Below are 14,479 nucleotides of genomic sequence, written 5' to 3' on the forward strand. Positions count from 1 at the left end.
ACCCTCTCTGTCTCTATAACCCTCTCTGTCTCTGTCCCAGGGTCTGTCTCTGTGTGTCTCTATAACCCTCTCTGTCTCTGTCCCAGGGTCTGTCTCTATAACCCTCTCTGTCTCTATAACCCTCTCTGTCTCTATAACCCTCTCTGTCTCTGTCCCAGGTGTCTGTCTCTGTCCCAGGGTCTGTCTCTGTCCCAGGTTCTGTCTCTGTCCCAGGGTCTGTCTCTATAACCCTCTCTGTCTCTGTCCCAGGGTCTGTCTCTGTCCCAGGGTCTGTCTCTATAACCCTCTCTGTCTCTGTCCCAGGGTCTGTCTCTGTGTGTCTCTATAACCCTCTCTGTCTCTATAACCCTCTCTGTCTCTGTCCCAGGGTCTGTCTCTGTGTCTCTCTATAACCCTCTCTGTCTCTGTCCCAGGGTCTGTCTCTATAACCCTCTCTGTCTCTGTCCCAGGGTCTGTCTCTATAACCCTCTCTGTCTCCATAACCCTCTCGGTCCCAGGGTATGTCTCTATAACCCTCTCTGTCTCTGTCCCAGGGTCTGTCTCTGTCCCAGGGTCTGTCTCTATAACCCTCTCTGTCTCTGTCCCAGGGTCTGTCTCTATAACCCTCTCTGTCTCTGTCCCAGGGTCTGTCTCTATAACCCTCTCTGTCTCTGTCCCAGGTTCTGTCTCTGTCCCAGGTTCTGTCTCTGTCCCAGGTTCTGTCTCTGTCCCAGGTTCTGTCTCTGTCCCAGGTTCTGTCTCTGTCCCAGGTTCTGTCTCTGTCCCAGGTTCTGTCTCTATAACCCTCTCTGTCTCTGTCCCAGGTTCTGTCTCTATAACCCTCTCTGTCTCTGTCCCAGGGTCTGTCTCTATCTCTGTGTGTCTCTGTCCCAGGGTCTGTCTCTGTGTGTCTCTGTCCCAGGGTCTGTCTCTGTCCCAGGTTCTGTCTCTGTCCCAGGGTCTGTCTCTATAACCCTCTCTGTCTCTGTCCCAGGGTCTGTCTCTGTCCCAGGGTCTGTCTCTATAACCCTCTCTGTCTCTGTCCCAGGGTCTGTCTCTGTGTGTCTCTATAACCCTCTCTGTCTCTGTCCCAGGGTCTGTCTCTATAACCCTCTCTGTCTCTGTCCCAGGTTCTGTCTCTATAACCCTCTCTGTCTCTGTCCCAGGGTCTGTGTCTGTGTGTCTCTATAACCCTCTCTGTCTCTGTCCCAGGGTCTGTCTCTGTCCCAGGGTCTGTCTCTGTCCCAGGGTCTGTCTCTATAACCCTCTCTGTCTCTGTCCCAGGGTCTGTCTCTGCGTGTGAACCATGGAGCGTACGGAGGACAGATGGACATGGGAGGAGCTAACAGCTACTTCCCCTTCAACGTTGCCGCACTGGCCTCTATGTCCAACCCTCAGCTGGAGGTACCACACACACACACACACTGGCCTCTATGTCCAACCTCAGCTGGAGGTACCACACACACACACACTGGCCTCTATGTCCAACCCTCAGCTGGAGGTACCACACACACACACTGGCCTCTAGGTCCAACCCTCAGCTAGAGGTACCACACACACACACACTGGCCTCTATGTCCAACCCTCAGCTGGAGGTACCACACACACACACACTGGCCTCTATGTCCAACCCTCAGCTGGAGGTACCACACACACACACTGCCTGTCACACACACACACACATACTGCCCTGTCACACACACACTCGCCCAGCCCCGAGTCCTGCATTTCAGACCCTGCTGCGAATTGACCAAATGATACTCACACACACCGGTTGGTGGCCCTCCCATGGCCCAGTACTTTAAGTAGGGGTTCTAGATTTAACACAGTACTTTAAGTAGGGGTTCTAGATTTAACCCAGTACTTTAAGTAGGGGTTCTAGATTTAACCCAGTACTTTAAGTAGGGGTTCTAGATTTAACCCAGTACTTTAAGTAGGGGTTCTAGATTTAACCCAGTACTTTAAGTAGGGGTTCTAGATTTAACCCAGTACTTTAAGTAGGGGTTCTAGATTTAACCCAGTACTTTAAGTAGGGGTTCTAGATTTAACCCAGTACTTTAAGTAGGGGTTCTAGATTTAACCCAGTACTTTAAGTAGGGGTTCTAGATTTAACCCAGTACTTTAAGTAGGGGTTCTAGATTTAACCCAGTACTTTAAGTAGGGGTTCTAGATTTAACCCAGTACTTTAAGTAGGGTTTCTAGATTTAACCCAGTACTCTAAGTAGGGGTTCTAGATTTAACCCAGTACTCTAAGTAGGGGTTCTAGATTTAACCCAGTACTCTAAGTAGGGGTTCTAGATTTAACCCAGTACTCTAAATTGGGGTTCTAGATGTATTTTTTAAACTTTTACATCTTTTTTCTACGATTGTAGGAGTTGATCAACCAGGGCCGTCAGAAGGTGATGGAGGCCACCAACGCTCTCAAATTCCTCCCCAGAGAATCTCTAGAGGACACCATCGGGAGAGTGGTGAGTGGAGGGACAACCTAATATAATCTAACTAGATAATCTCTAGAAGACACCATCAGGAGGAATGGGCGCTGGAGTCCTTCTCACCATCACTGAAGTTGTCTATCCTCCTAAGAACCTGTGTTGAAGACTTGAGGTGTGAGGAAGTTTTGGTTGTATGGTCTGTCAGAACAGTGTGTTGTCCATGCTGTGACCAGTCTCCTCCTTTCTTCTCTAGTGGAAGGAGAACCCAGCCCTAACCGAGTCCCAGGTCCAGGCCATGGCTCTGGGGAGACAGGCCAGTGTAGAGATGGAGCTCAAACGAAGAGAAGCTGTCTACAGAGACGTCCTCAATAAGCAACAGACTGTAAGATCACAACTTCTAACCTGACACGACCTAACACGACATGAGACAAGCTAGCACGACCTAGCACGACCTAGCACAACATGAGACAAGCTAGGACCTAACACGACATGAGACAAGCTAGATAACCTAGCACAACATGAGACAAGCTAGCAGGACCTAGAAGACAACACGACATGAGACAAGCTAGAACCACGACCTAGCACGACATGAGACAAGCTAGAACACAGACCTAACACGACATGAGACAAGCTAGCACGACCTAACACGACCTAGCAGGACCAATAGCACGACATGAGACAAGCTAGCACGACCTAACACGACATGAGACAAGCTAGCACGACCTAACACGACATGAGACAAGCTAGCACGACCTAACACGACATGATACAAGCTAGCATGACCTAGCAGGACCAGGAGCACGACATGATACAAGCTAGCAGGACCTAGCACGACATGATACAAGCTAGCAGGACCTAACACGACATGATACAAGCTAGCACGACCCGACCTAGCATGACATGATACAAGCTTCCACGACACGACCTAGCACAACATGATACAAGCGAGCAGGACCTAACACAACATGAGACAAGCTAGCACGACCTAGCAGGACCTAGCAACACGACATGAGACAAGCTAGCAGGACCTAACACGATAAGATACAAGCTAGCACGACACGACCTAGCATGACATGATACAAGCTTCCACGACACGACCTAGCACATGATACAAGCTAGCAGGACCTAACACGACATGAGACAAGCTAGCACGACCTAGCAGGACCTAACACGACATGATACAAGCTAGCACGACCTAGCAGGACCTAACACGACACAAGCTAGCACGACCTAGCAGGACCTAACACGACATGATACAAGCTAGCATGACCCGACCTAGCACAACATGATACAAGCTAGCAGGACCTAGCAGGAACTAACACGACATGATACAAGCTAGCATGACCCGACCTAACACATGATACAACCTAGCATGACCCGACCTAGCACAACATGATACAAGCTAGCATGACCTAGCAGGAACTAACACGACATGATACAAGCTAGCATGACCCGACCTAACACATGATACAACCTAGCACAACATGATACAAGCTAGCATGACCTAGCAGGACCTAACACAACATGATACAAGCTAGCATGACCCGACCTAGCACAACATGATACAAGCTAGCATGACCTAGCAGGACCTAACACGACATGATACAAGCTAGCACGACCTAGCAGGACCTAACACAACATGATACAAGCTAGCATGACCTAACACGACATGATACAAGCTAGCACGACCTAGCAGGAACTAACACGACATGATACAAGCTAGCACGACATGATACAAGCTAGCATGACCTAACACGACATGATACAAGCTAGCACGACCTAGCAGGAACTAACACGACATGATACAAGCTAGCACGACCTAGCAGGAACTAACACGACATGATACAAGCTAGCACGACCTAGCAGGACCTAACACAACATGATACAAGCTAGCACGACCTAGCAGGAACGAACACAACATGATACAAGCTAGCATGACCCGACCTAGCACAGCATGATACAAGCTAGCATGACCCGACCTAACATAACATGATACAAGCTAGCACGACACGACCTAGCACAACATGATACAAGCTAGCACGACACGACCTAGCACAACATGATACAAGCTAGCACGACACGACCTAGCACAACATGATACAAGCTAGCACGACACGACCTAGCACAACATGATACAAGCTAGCACGACACGATACAAGCTAGCACGACACGACCTAGCACAACATGATACAAGCTAGCACGACACGACCTAGCACAACACGATACAAGCTAGCACGACACGATACAAGCTAGCACGACCTAGCACGACACGGTACAAGCTAGCAGGACCTAACACGACACGACGTAGCACGACACGGTACAAGCTAGCATGACCTAGCAGGACCTAACACGACACGATACAAGCTAGCACGACCTAGCAGGACCTGACACGACACAAGCTAGCAGGACCTAGCACGACACGGTACAAGCTAGCACGACAACACTACCTTAAACGTTTCCTTTCCACCTGCTATCTAAACCTCTCCTGCTTCTCTTTCTATTGTTCAGGCTGATGACCACCTAGTCTCGCTAATCTCCATCTGTCTCTGATGGAACCTGAGAAGTCCTGACCTCTCTCTCCATCTGTCTCTCTCTGATGGAACCTGAGAAGTCCTGACCTCTCTCTCCATCTGTCTCTCTCTGATGGAACCTGAGAAGTCCTGACCTCTCTCTCCATCTGTCTCTCTCTGATGGAACCTGAGAAGTCCTAACCTCTCTCTCCATCTGTCTCTCTCTGATGGAACCTGAGAAGTCCTAACCTCTCTCTCCATCTGTCTCTGATGGAACCTGAGAAGTCCTAACCTCTCTCTCCATCTGTCTCTGATGGAACCTGAGAAGTCCTGACCTCTCTCTCCATCTGTCTCTCTCTGATGGAACCTGAGAAGTCTCCTGACCTCTCTCTCCATCTGTCTCTCTCTGATGGAACCTGAGAAGTCCTAACCTCTCCCTGCCTCCCCTCCACAGCTAATGATGTACGTTCAGAAGGTGATCACCAACAGGAAGGTGAGAGAGCAGCAGATGGCCATGGCCAACCAGGCCCAGCTGATGAGCCAGATGAACGGCATGCTGGGAGCTGGAGGGATGAGCCAGATGGAACTCTTGGGGTTGTACCAACAGCTGGGGGCACTACAGGGTCATCCCACCCACCCTTCCATGGGCGGCAAGAACCCCGGCCCCTCCAAGGGCAACCTGTAAGGGGAGGGGGACCACAGGGCTTGCTCCACATAGTCCCCTATCTATTCTCTACATAGTGCACTATCCACTTCATATTGGCTCTGGTCAAAAGTAGTGCACTATTTAGGCAATAGGGTATCATTTGGGACTCAGACCCACTCACTGCCCCCTCACTGTCTCACTCAGTAGGCTGCTCCCTAATGCTGCTCTGTCTCCTACGTAGTGCACTAGATGGAGCCCGGAGCCCTAGGGTTTTGGTTAGAAGTAGTGCACTATGTAGGGGATAGGGGTGGGATCTGGGCCGTTGCCCGCTGTCTTACAACCCTCCTTCACTGGGGAGGTGAGAGACGACACAGAGAGAAGGGTCTCGGAGCCCCTCACCGCTCCCCTCCAGCTCTCCTGAAGCAGGAAATGACATGACTTGTATAGGGGACTATATGAAGGCGTTTTAGAAATGTCATTTGAGATTCTGTACATACCGCCTAAATGTTATTCAACTTCTCTTCTGTCTTCAGTTTTCATGTATTTAAAATAGCGTAAGGAAAGGGAAATGTTTTTGTCCCAATGCTTTTACGTTATTCTTTCCCCTTAAAGAAGGGGGTTGTTTAATGAATTGATTATTCTGTATGTTGTGTTTTGATACCGTTTTAATGAATGCCTGTCTATCTAACCAACCCCCAGAGTGGGACCACCGTGCTGACAGGACTGTTTTAGGATATTAAACATCTAGATTATTAGATCCCCTATAGAACCCTCCCTCTACCGAGACACACGCAGGCAGACAGACACGCAGGCAGACAGACACGCAGGCAGACAGACACGCAGGCAGACAGACACGCAGGCAGACAGACACGCAGGCAGACAGACACGCAGGCAGGCAGACAGACACGCAGGCAGGCAGACAGACACGCAGGCAGGCAGACAGACACGCAGGCAGACAGACACGCAGGCAGACAGACACGCAGGCAGACAGACACGCAGGCAGGCAGACAGACAGACAGGCAGACAGACAGACACGCAGGCAGACAGACACGCAGGCAGACGCAGACAGACACACGCAGACAGACACACGCAGGCAGACACACGCAGGCAGACAGACAGACAGACACACGCAGACAGACAGACAGACACACGCAGACAGACAGACAGACACACGCAGACAGACAGACAGACAGACAGACACACGCAGGCAGACAGACGTGCTGGTGTTGTAAAACTCTTTTTGGGAGATTCTGATGCATAGCCATGACAAAACAAAATGAGGGCATTAATTCCATTTCCTAAAGTTTTGTGTAAATTAAATTTGAGAATGATTTTTCTAGCTTGTAGCCCTTAATATTTCCACTATTTGTCTCATGGTTATTATAATGGTAATATGGAATGCTCTCGTGACGTTTTAAACAAACTGTCCCTCTCCCCTCACTCACTTCCCCGGGACTCTCTCTCTCTTTGTAAAGCTCATGCTCTTGTTGTCAAGTTGTTGCCTAGCGTAGCTCCATATCCCAGGGTGCTGTTCATCCTTCTCTTTCTGTTCCACTTGTTGCATCCTAATCCAACCCTGGTACGGGACGGGGTCGACAGGTGGACAGGAGGTTGTCTGACCTGGTGGACAGGGTTCCTCCGTTCTGAAATGTCTCCTGTCGCCCTCCCAAGAATGTCCTTCTCGTGTTTAAACACCAACTGGGTTTTTTGTTGCTATTCATTGATTGATCTGAACTGCTACTATCTATCTTAGTATTTAAAATGACATTTAATAAAGTGACCAAAAGGGTGACCACCTTTTTTAGTTTTTGTGGCATTTCTTTCACTGACTACACCACAGGGAATACTGACTACACCACGGGGAATACTGACTACACCACAGGGCACAGGAATACTGACTACACCACAGGGAATACTGACTACACCACGGGGAATACTGACTACACCACGGGGAATACTGACTACACCACGGGGAATACTGACTACACCACGGGGAATACTGACTACACCACAGGGAATACTGACTACACCACAGGGAATACTGACTACACCACAGGGAATACTGACTACACCACAGGGAATACTGACTACACCACGGGAATACTGACTACACCATGGGGAATACTGACTACACCACGGGAATACTGACTACACCACAGGGAATACTGACTACACCACAGGGAATACTGACTACACCACGGGAATACTGACTACACCACGGGCATACCGACTACACCACGGGCATACCGACTACACCACAGGAATACCGACTACACACAGGGAATACCGACTACACCACAGGGAATACTGACTACACCACAGGGCACAGGAATGACTACACCAGGGCACAGGGAATGACTACACCACAGGGCACAGGGAATACTGACTACACCACAGGGAATGACTACACCACGGGGAATACCGACTACACCACAGGGAATACTGACTACACCACAGGGAATACTGACTACACCACAGGGAATACTGACTACACCACGGGGAATACTGACTACACCACAGGGAATACTGACTACACCACAGGGAATACTGACTACACCACGGGGAATACTGACTACACCACGGGGAATACTGACTACACCACAGGGCATACTGACTACACCACAGGGAATACTGACTACACCACGGAGAATACTGACTACACCACAGGGAATACTGACTACACCACAGGGAATACTGACTACACCACAGGGCACTGACTATACACGGGGAATACTGACTACACCACAGGGAATACTGACTACACCACGGGAATACTGACTACACCACGGGAATACTGACTACACCACGGGGAATACTGACTACACCACGGGGAATACTGACTACACCACGGGGCATACTGACACACCACAGGGAATACCGACTACACCACAGGGAATACCGACTACACCACAGGAATACCGACTACACCACAGGGCACGGAATACCGACTACACCACAGGGCACAGGGAATACCGACTACACCACAGGGCACAGGGAATACTGACTACACCACAGGGAATACCGATACACCACGGGGAATACCGCACACCACAGGAATACCGAACACGGGGAATACTGACTACACCACAGGGAATACTGACTACACCACAGGAATACTGACTACACCACGGGGAATACTGACTACACCACGGGAATACTGACTACACCACAGGGAATACTGACTACACCACGGGGAATACTGACTACACCAGGGCCACCTGACTACACCACAGGAATACCGACTACACCACAGGGAATACCGACTACACCACAGGGAATACTGACTACACCACAGGGAATACCGACTACACCACAGGGAATACCGACTACACCACAGGGCACAGGGAATACCGACTACACCACAGGGCACAGGGAATACCGACTACACCACAGGGCACAGGGAATACTGACTACACCACAGGGACTACACCACGGGAATACCGACTACACCACAGGGAATACTGACTACACCACAGGAATACTGTCTACACCACGGGGAATACCGACTACACCACAGGAATACTGACTACACCACAGGGAATACTGACTACACCACGGGAATACTGACTACACCATGGGGAATACTGACTACACCACGGGAATACTGACTACACCACAGGGAATACTGACTACACCACAGGGAATACTGACTACACCACAGGGCATACTGACTACACCACGGGGCACCGACCACACACGGGCGACTACACCACAGGGAAACGACTACACCACAGGAATACAGACTACACCACAGGGAATACAGACTACACCACAGGGCACAGGGAAACAGACTACACCACAGGGACAGGAATACCGACTACACCACAGGGCACAGGGAATACTGACTACACCACAGGGAATACCGACTGGACACCTGGGGAATAGACTACACCACAGGAATACTGACTACACCACAGGGAATACTGACTACACCACAGGGAATACTGACACCACGGGGAATACTGACTACACCACAGGGAATACTGACTACACCACAGGGAATACTGACTACACCACGGGAATACTGACTGGACACCACGGGGGAATACTGACTACACCACAGGGCATACTGTACACCACAGGAATACTGACTACACCACTGGGAATACTGACTACACCACAGGGAATACTGACTACACCACAGGGAATACTGACTACACCACGGGAATACTGACTACACCACGGAGAATACTGACTACACCACAGGGAATACTGACTACACCACAGGGAATACTGACTACACCACGGGGAATACTGACTGGACACCACGGGAATACTGACTACACCACGGGAATACTGACTACACCACGGGGCATACTGACTACACCACAGGGAATACCGACTACACCACAGGGAATACCGACTACACCAAGGGAATCGACTACACCACAGGGCACGGAATACCGACTACACCACAGGCACAGGGAATACCGACTACACCACAGGGCACAGGGAATACTGACTACACCACAGGGAATACCGACTACACCACGGGAATGACTACACCACAGGGAATACCGACTACACCACGGGAATACTGACTACACCACAGGGAATACTGACTACACCACAGGGAATACTGACTACACCACGGGAATACTGACTACACCACGGGGAATACTGACTACACCACAGGGAATACTGACTACACCACGGGAATACTGACTACACCACGGGGCATACCGACTACACCACAGGAATACCGACTACACCACAGGGAATACCGACTACACCACAGGGAATACCGACTACACCACAGACTCACCACAGGGAATACCGACTACACCACAGGGCACAGGGAATACCGACTACACCACAGGGCACAGGGAATACCGACTACACCACAGGGCAGGAGGGGAATACTGACTACACCACAGGGAATACCGACTACACCACGGGAATAGTACACCACAGGGAATACTGACTATCAGGGAATACTGACTACACCACAGGAATACTGACTACACCACGGGAATACTGACTACACCACAGGGAATACTGACTACACCACAGGGTATCTGACTACACCACGGGGAATACTGACTACACCACGGGGAATACTGACTACACCACAGGGCATACTGACTACACCACAGGAATACTGACTACTAGGGTTTTGGTTACCATGGGAATACTGACTACACCACAGGGAATACTGACTACACCACAGGGAATACTGACTACACCACGGGGGAATACTGACTACACCACGGGGAATACTGACTACACCACAGGGAATACTGACTACACCACGGGAATACTGACTACACCACGGGGAATACTGACTACACCTGGGGAATACTGACTACACCACGGGAATACTGACTACACCACGGGGCATACTGACTACACCACAGGGAATACCGACTACACCACAGGGAATACCGACTACACCACAGGGAATACCGACTACACCACAGGGCACGGAATATGACTACACCACAGGGCACAGGGGACTACACCACAGGGCACAGGGAATACTGACTACACCACAGGAATACCGACTACACCACGGGAATACCGACTACACCACAGGGAATACCGACACACCACGGGAATACTGACTACACCACAGGGAATACTGACTACACCACAGGGAATACTGACTACACCACGGGGAATACTGACTACACCACGGGAATACTGACTACACCACAGGGAATACTGACTACACCACAGGAATACTGACTACACCACGGGGAATACTGACTACACCACAGGGCATACTGACTACACCACAGGGAATACTGACTACACCACGAGGAATACTGACTACACCACAGGGAATACTGACTACACCACAGGGAATACTGACTACACCACGGGGAATACTGACTACACCACGGGGAATACTGACTACACCACAGGGAATACTGACTACACCACGGGGAATACTGACTACACCACGGGGAATACTGACTACACCACAGGGAATACTGACTACACCACGGGAATACTGACTACACCACGGGGAATACTGACTACACCACGGGGCATACAGACACACCACAGGAATACCGACTACACCACAGGGAATACCGACTACACCACAGGGAATACCGACTACACCACAGAGCACAGGGAATACCGACTACACCACAGGGCACAGGGAATACTGACTACACACAGGGAATACAGACACACCACGGGGAATACCGACTACACCACAGGGAATACTGACTACACCACAGGGCACAGGGAATACCGACACACCAGGGGAATACTGACTACACCACCACGCACCACAGGGAATACCGACACACCACAGGAATACCGACTACACCACAGGGCACAGGGAATACCGACTACACCACAGGGCACAGGGAATACCGACTACACCACAGGGCACAGGGAATACTGACTACACCACAGGGCACAGGGAATACTGACTACACCACGGGGAATACTGACTACACCACAGGGAATACTGACTACACCACAGGGCATACTGACTACACCACAGGGAATACTGACTACACCACAGGGAATACTGACTACACCACAGGGAATACTGACTACACCACGGGAATACTGACTACACCACGGGAATACTGACTACACCAGGCACTACTGACTACACCAGGGGAATACTGACTACACCACAGGGAAGACATACCGACTACACCACAGGAATACCGACTACACCACAGGGAATACCGACTACACCACAGGGAATACCGACTACACCACAGGGCACAGGGGAATACAGACACACCACAGGGCACAGACACCACAGCACAGACTACACCACGCAGACTACACCACAGAATACGACTACACCACAGGAATACTGACTACACCACAGGGAATACTGACTACACCACAGGGAATACTGACTACACCACGGGGAATACTGACTACACCACAGGGAATACTGACTACACCACAGGAATACTGACTACACCACGGGAATACTGACTACACCACAGACTACACCACAGGGCATACTGACTACACCACAGGGAATACTGGACCAAACTGACTACACCACAGGGAATACTGATTACACCACAGGGAATACTGACTACACCACGGGGAATACTGACTACACCACGGGGGAATACTGACTACACCACAGGGAATACTGACTACACCACGGAATACCAGGGAATACTGACTACACCACACTGACTACACCACAGGGAATACTGACTGAGGGCATTACCGATACACCACCCCTACAACAGGGAATACCGACTACACCTACTTTGGCACAGGGAATACTGACTACACCCAGGGCTGGGGAATTGTACACACCACAGGGGGAATACTGACTACACCAGGGAATACCGTCACCAGGGAATACTGACTACACCACAGGGAATACTGACTACACCACGGGGAATACTGACTACACCACAGGGAATACTGACTACACCACAGGGAATACTGACTACACCCCTGACTACACCACTACACCCACAGGGAATACTGACTACACCAGGGAATACTGACTACCTGACCTGGTGACTACACCACAGGGAATAATACACCACAGGGCACAGGAATACCGACTACCACAGGGCACAGGGAATACCGACTACACCACCACAGGGAATACTGACTACACCACCACAGGGAATACCGACTACACCACCACAGGGAATACTGACTACAAACACAGGGGACTACACCACAGGGAATACTGACTACACCACAGGGAATACTGACTACACCACAGGGAATACTGACTACACCACAGGGAATACTGACTACACCACAGGGAATACTGACTACACCACAGGGAATACTGACTACACCACAGGGAATACTGACTACACCTTTTTAGGAATACTGTTTTGACTACACCACAGGGAATACTGACTACACCACAGGGAATACTGACTACACCACAGGGGAATACTGACTACACCACAGGAATACTGACTACACCAGGGAATACTGACTACACCACAGGGAATACTGACTACACCACGGGGAATACTGACTACACCACGGGGAATACTGGGAATACTGACTACACCACGGGGCATACTGACTACACCACAGGAATACTGACTACACCACAGGGAATACCGACTACACCACAGGGAATACCGACTACACCACAGGGCACGGAATACCGACTACACCCACAGGAATACCGACTACACCACAGGGGGGAATACTGACTACACCACAGGGAATACCGACTACACCACGGGGAATACCGACTACACCACAGGGAATACCGACTACACCACGGGAATACTGACTACACCACAGGGAATACTGACTACACCACAGGGAATACTGACTACACCACGGGGAATACTGACTACACCACGGGGAATACTGACTACACCACAGGGAATACTGACTACACCACAGGGAATACTGACTACACCACGGGAATACTGACTACACCACAGGGCATACTGACTACACCACAGGGAATACTGACTACACCACGGGAATACTGACTACACCACAGGGAATACTGACTACACCACAGGGAATACTGACTACACCACGGGGAATACTGACTACACCACGGGGAATACTGACTACACCACAGGGAATACTGACTACACCACGGGAATACTGACTACACCACGGGAATACTGACTACACCACGGGAATACTGACTACACCACGGGAATACTGACTACACCACGGGGAATACTGACTACACCACGGGGCATACTGACTACACCACAGGGAATACCGACTACACAGGAATACCGACTACACCACAGGGAATACCGACTACACCACAGAGCACAGGGAATACCGACTACACCACAGGGCACAGGGAATACCGACTACACCACAGGGCAGGGGAATACTGACTACACCACAGGAATACCGACTACACCACGGGGAATACCGACTACACCACAGGGAATACTGACTACACCACAGGGCACAGGGAATACTGACTACACCACGGGAATACTGACTACACCACA

At 50.3% G+C, this 14,479-nt stretch overlaps 1 protein-coding gene across 1 annotated transcript in view; it reads left to right on the forward strand.

Annotated features, from left to right (window-relative positions):
- atrx (ATRX chromatin remodeler) overlaps positions 1-7,364 on the forward strand; it is a 111,194-nt gene extending 103,830 nt beyond the window's left edge. Inside the window, 4 exon segments of the mRNA XM_065020010.1 lie at positions 1,264-1,383; positions 2,352-2,447; positions 2,665-2,793; positions 5,376-7,364. Coding sequence (XP_064876082.1) covers positions 1,264-1,383; positions 2,352-2,447; positions 2,665-2,793; positions 5,376-5,606 — 576 coding nt within the window. The 3' untranslated portion in view covers positions 5,607-7,364.
- The last annotated feature ends 7,115 nt before the right edge of the window (positions 7,365-14,479 follow it).

This window comes from Oncorhynchus nerka, linkage group LG6 (genome assembly GCF_034236695.1).
Source record: "Oncorhynchus nerka isolate Pitt River linkage group LG6, Oner_Uvic_2.0, whole genome shotgun sequence".
Taxonomy (NCBI): domain Eukaryota; kingdom Metazoa; phylum Chordata; class Actinopteri; order Salmoniformes; family Salmonidae; genus Oncorhynchus; species Oncorhynchus nerka.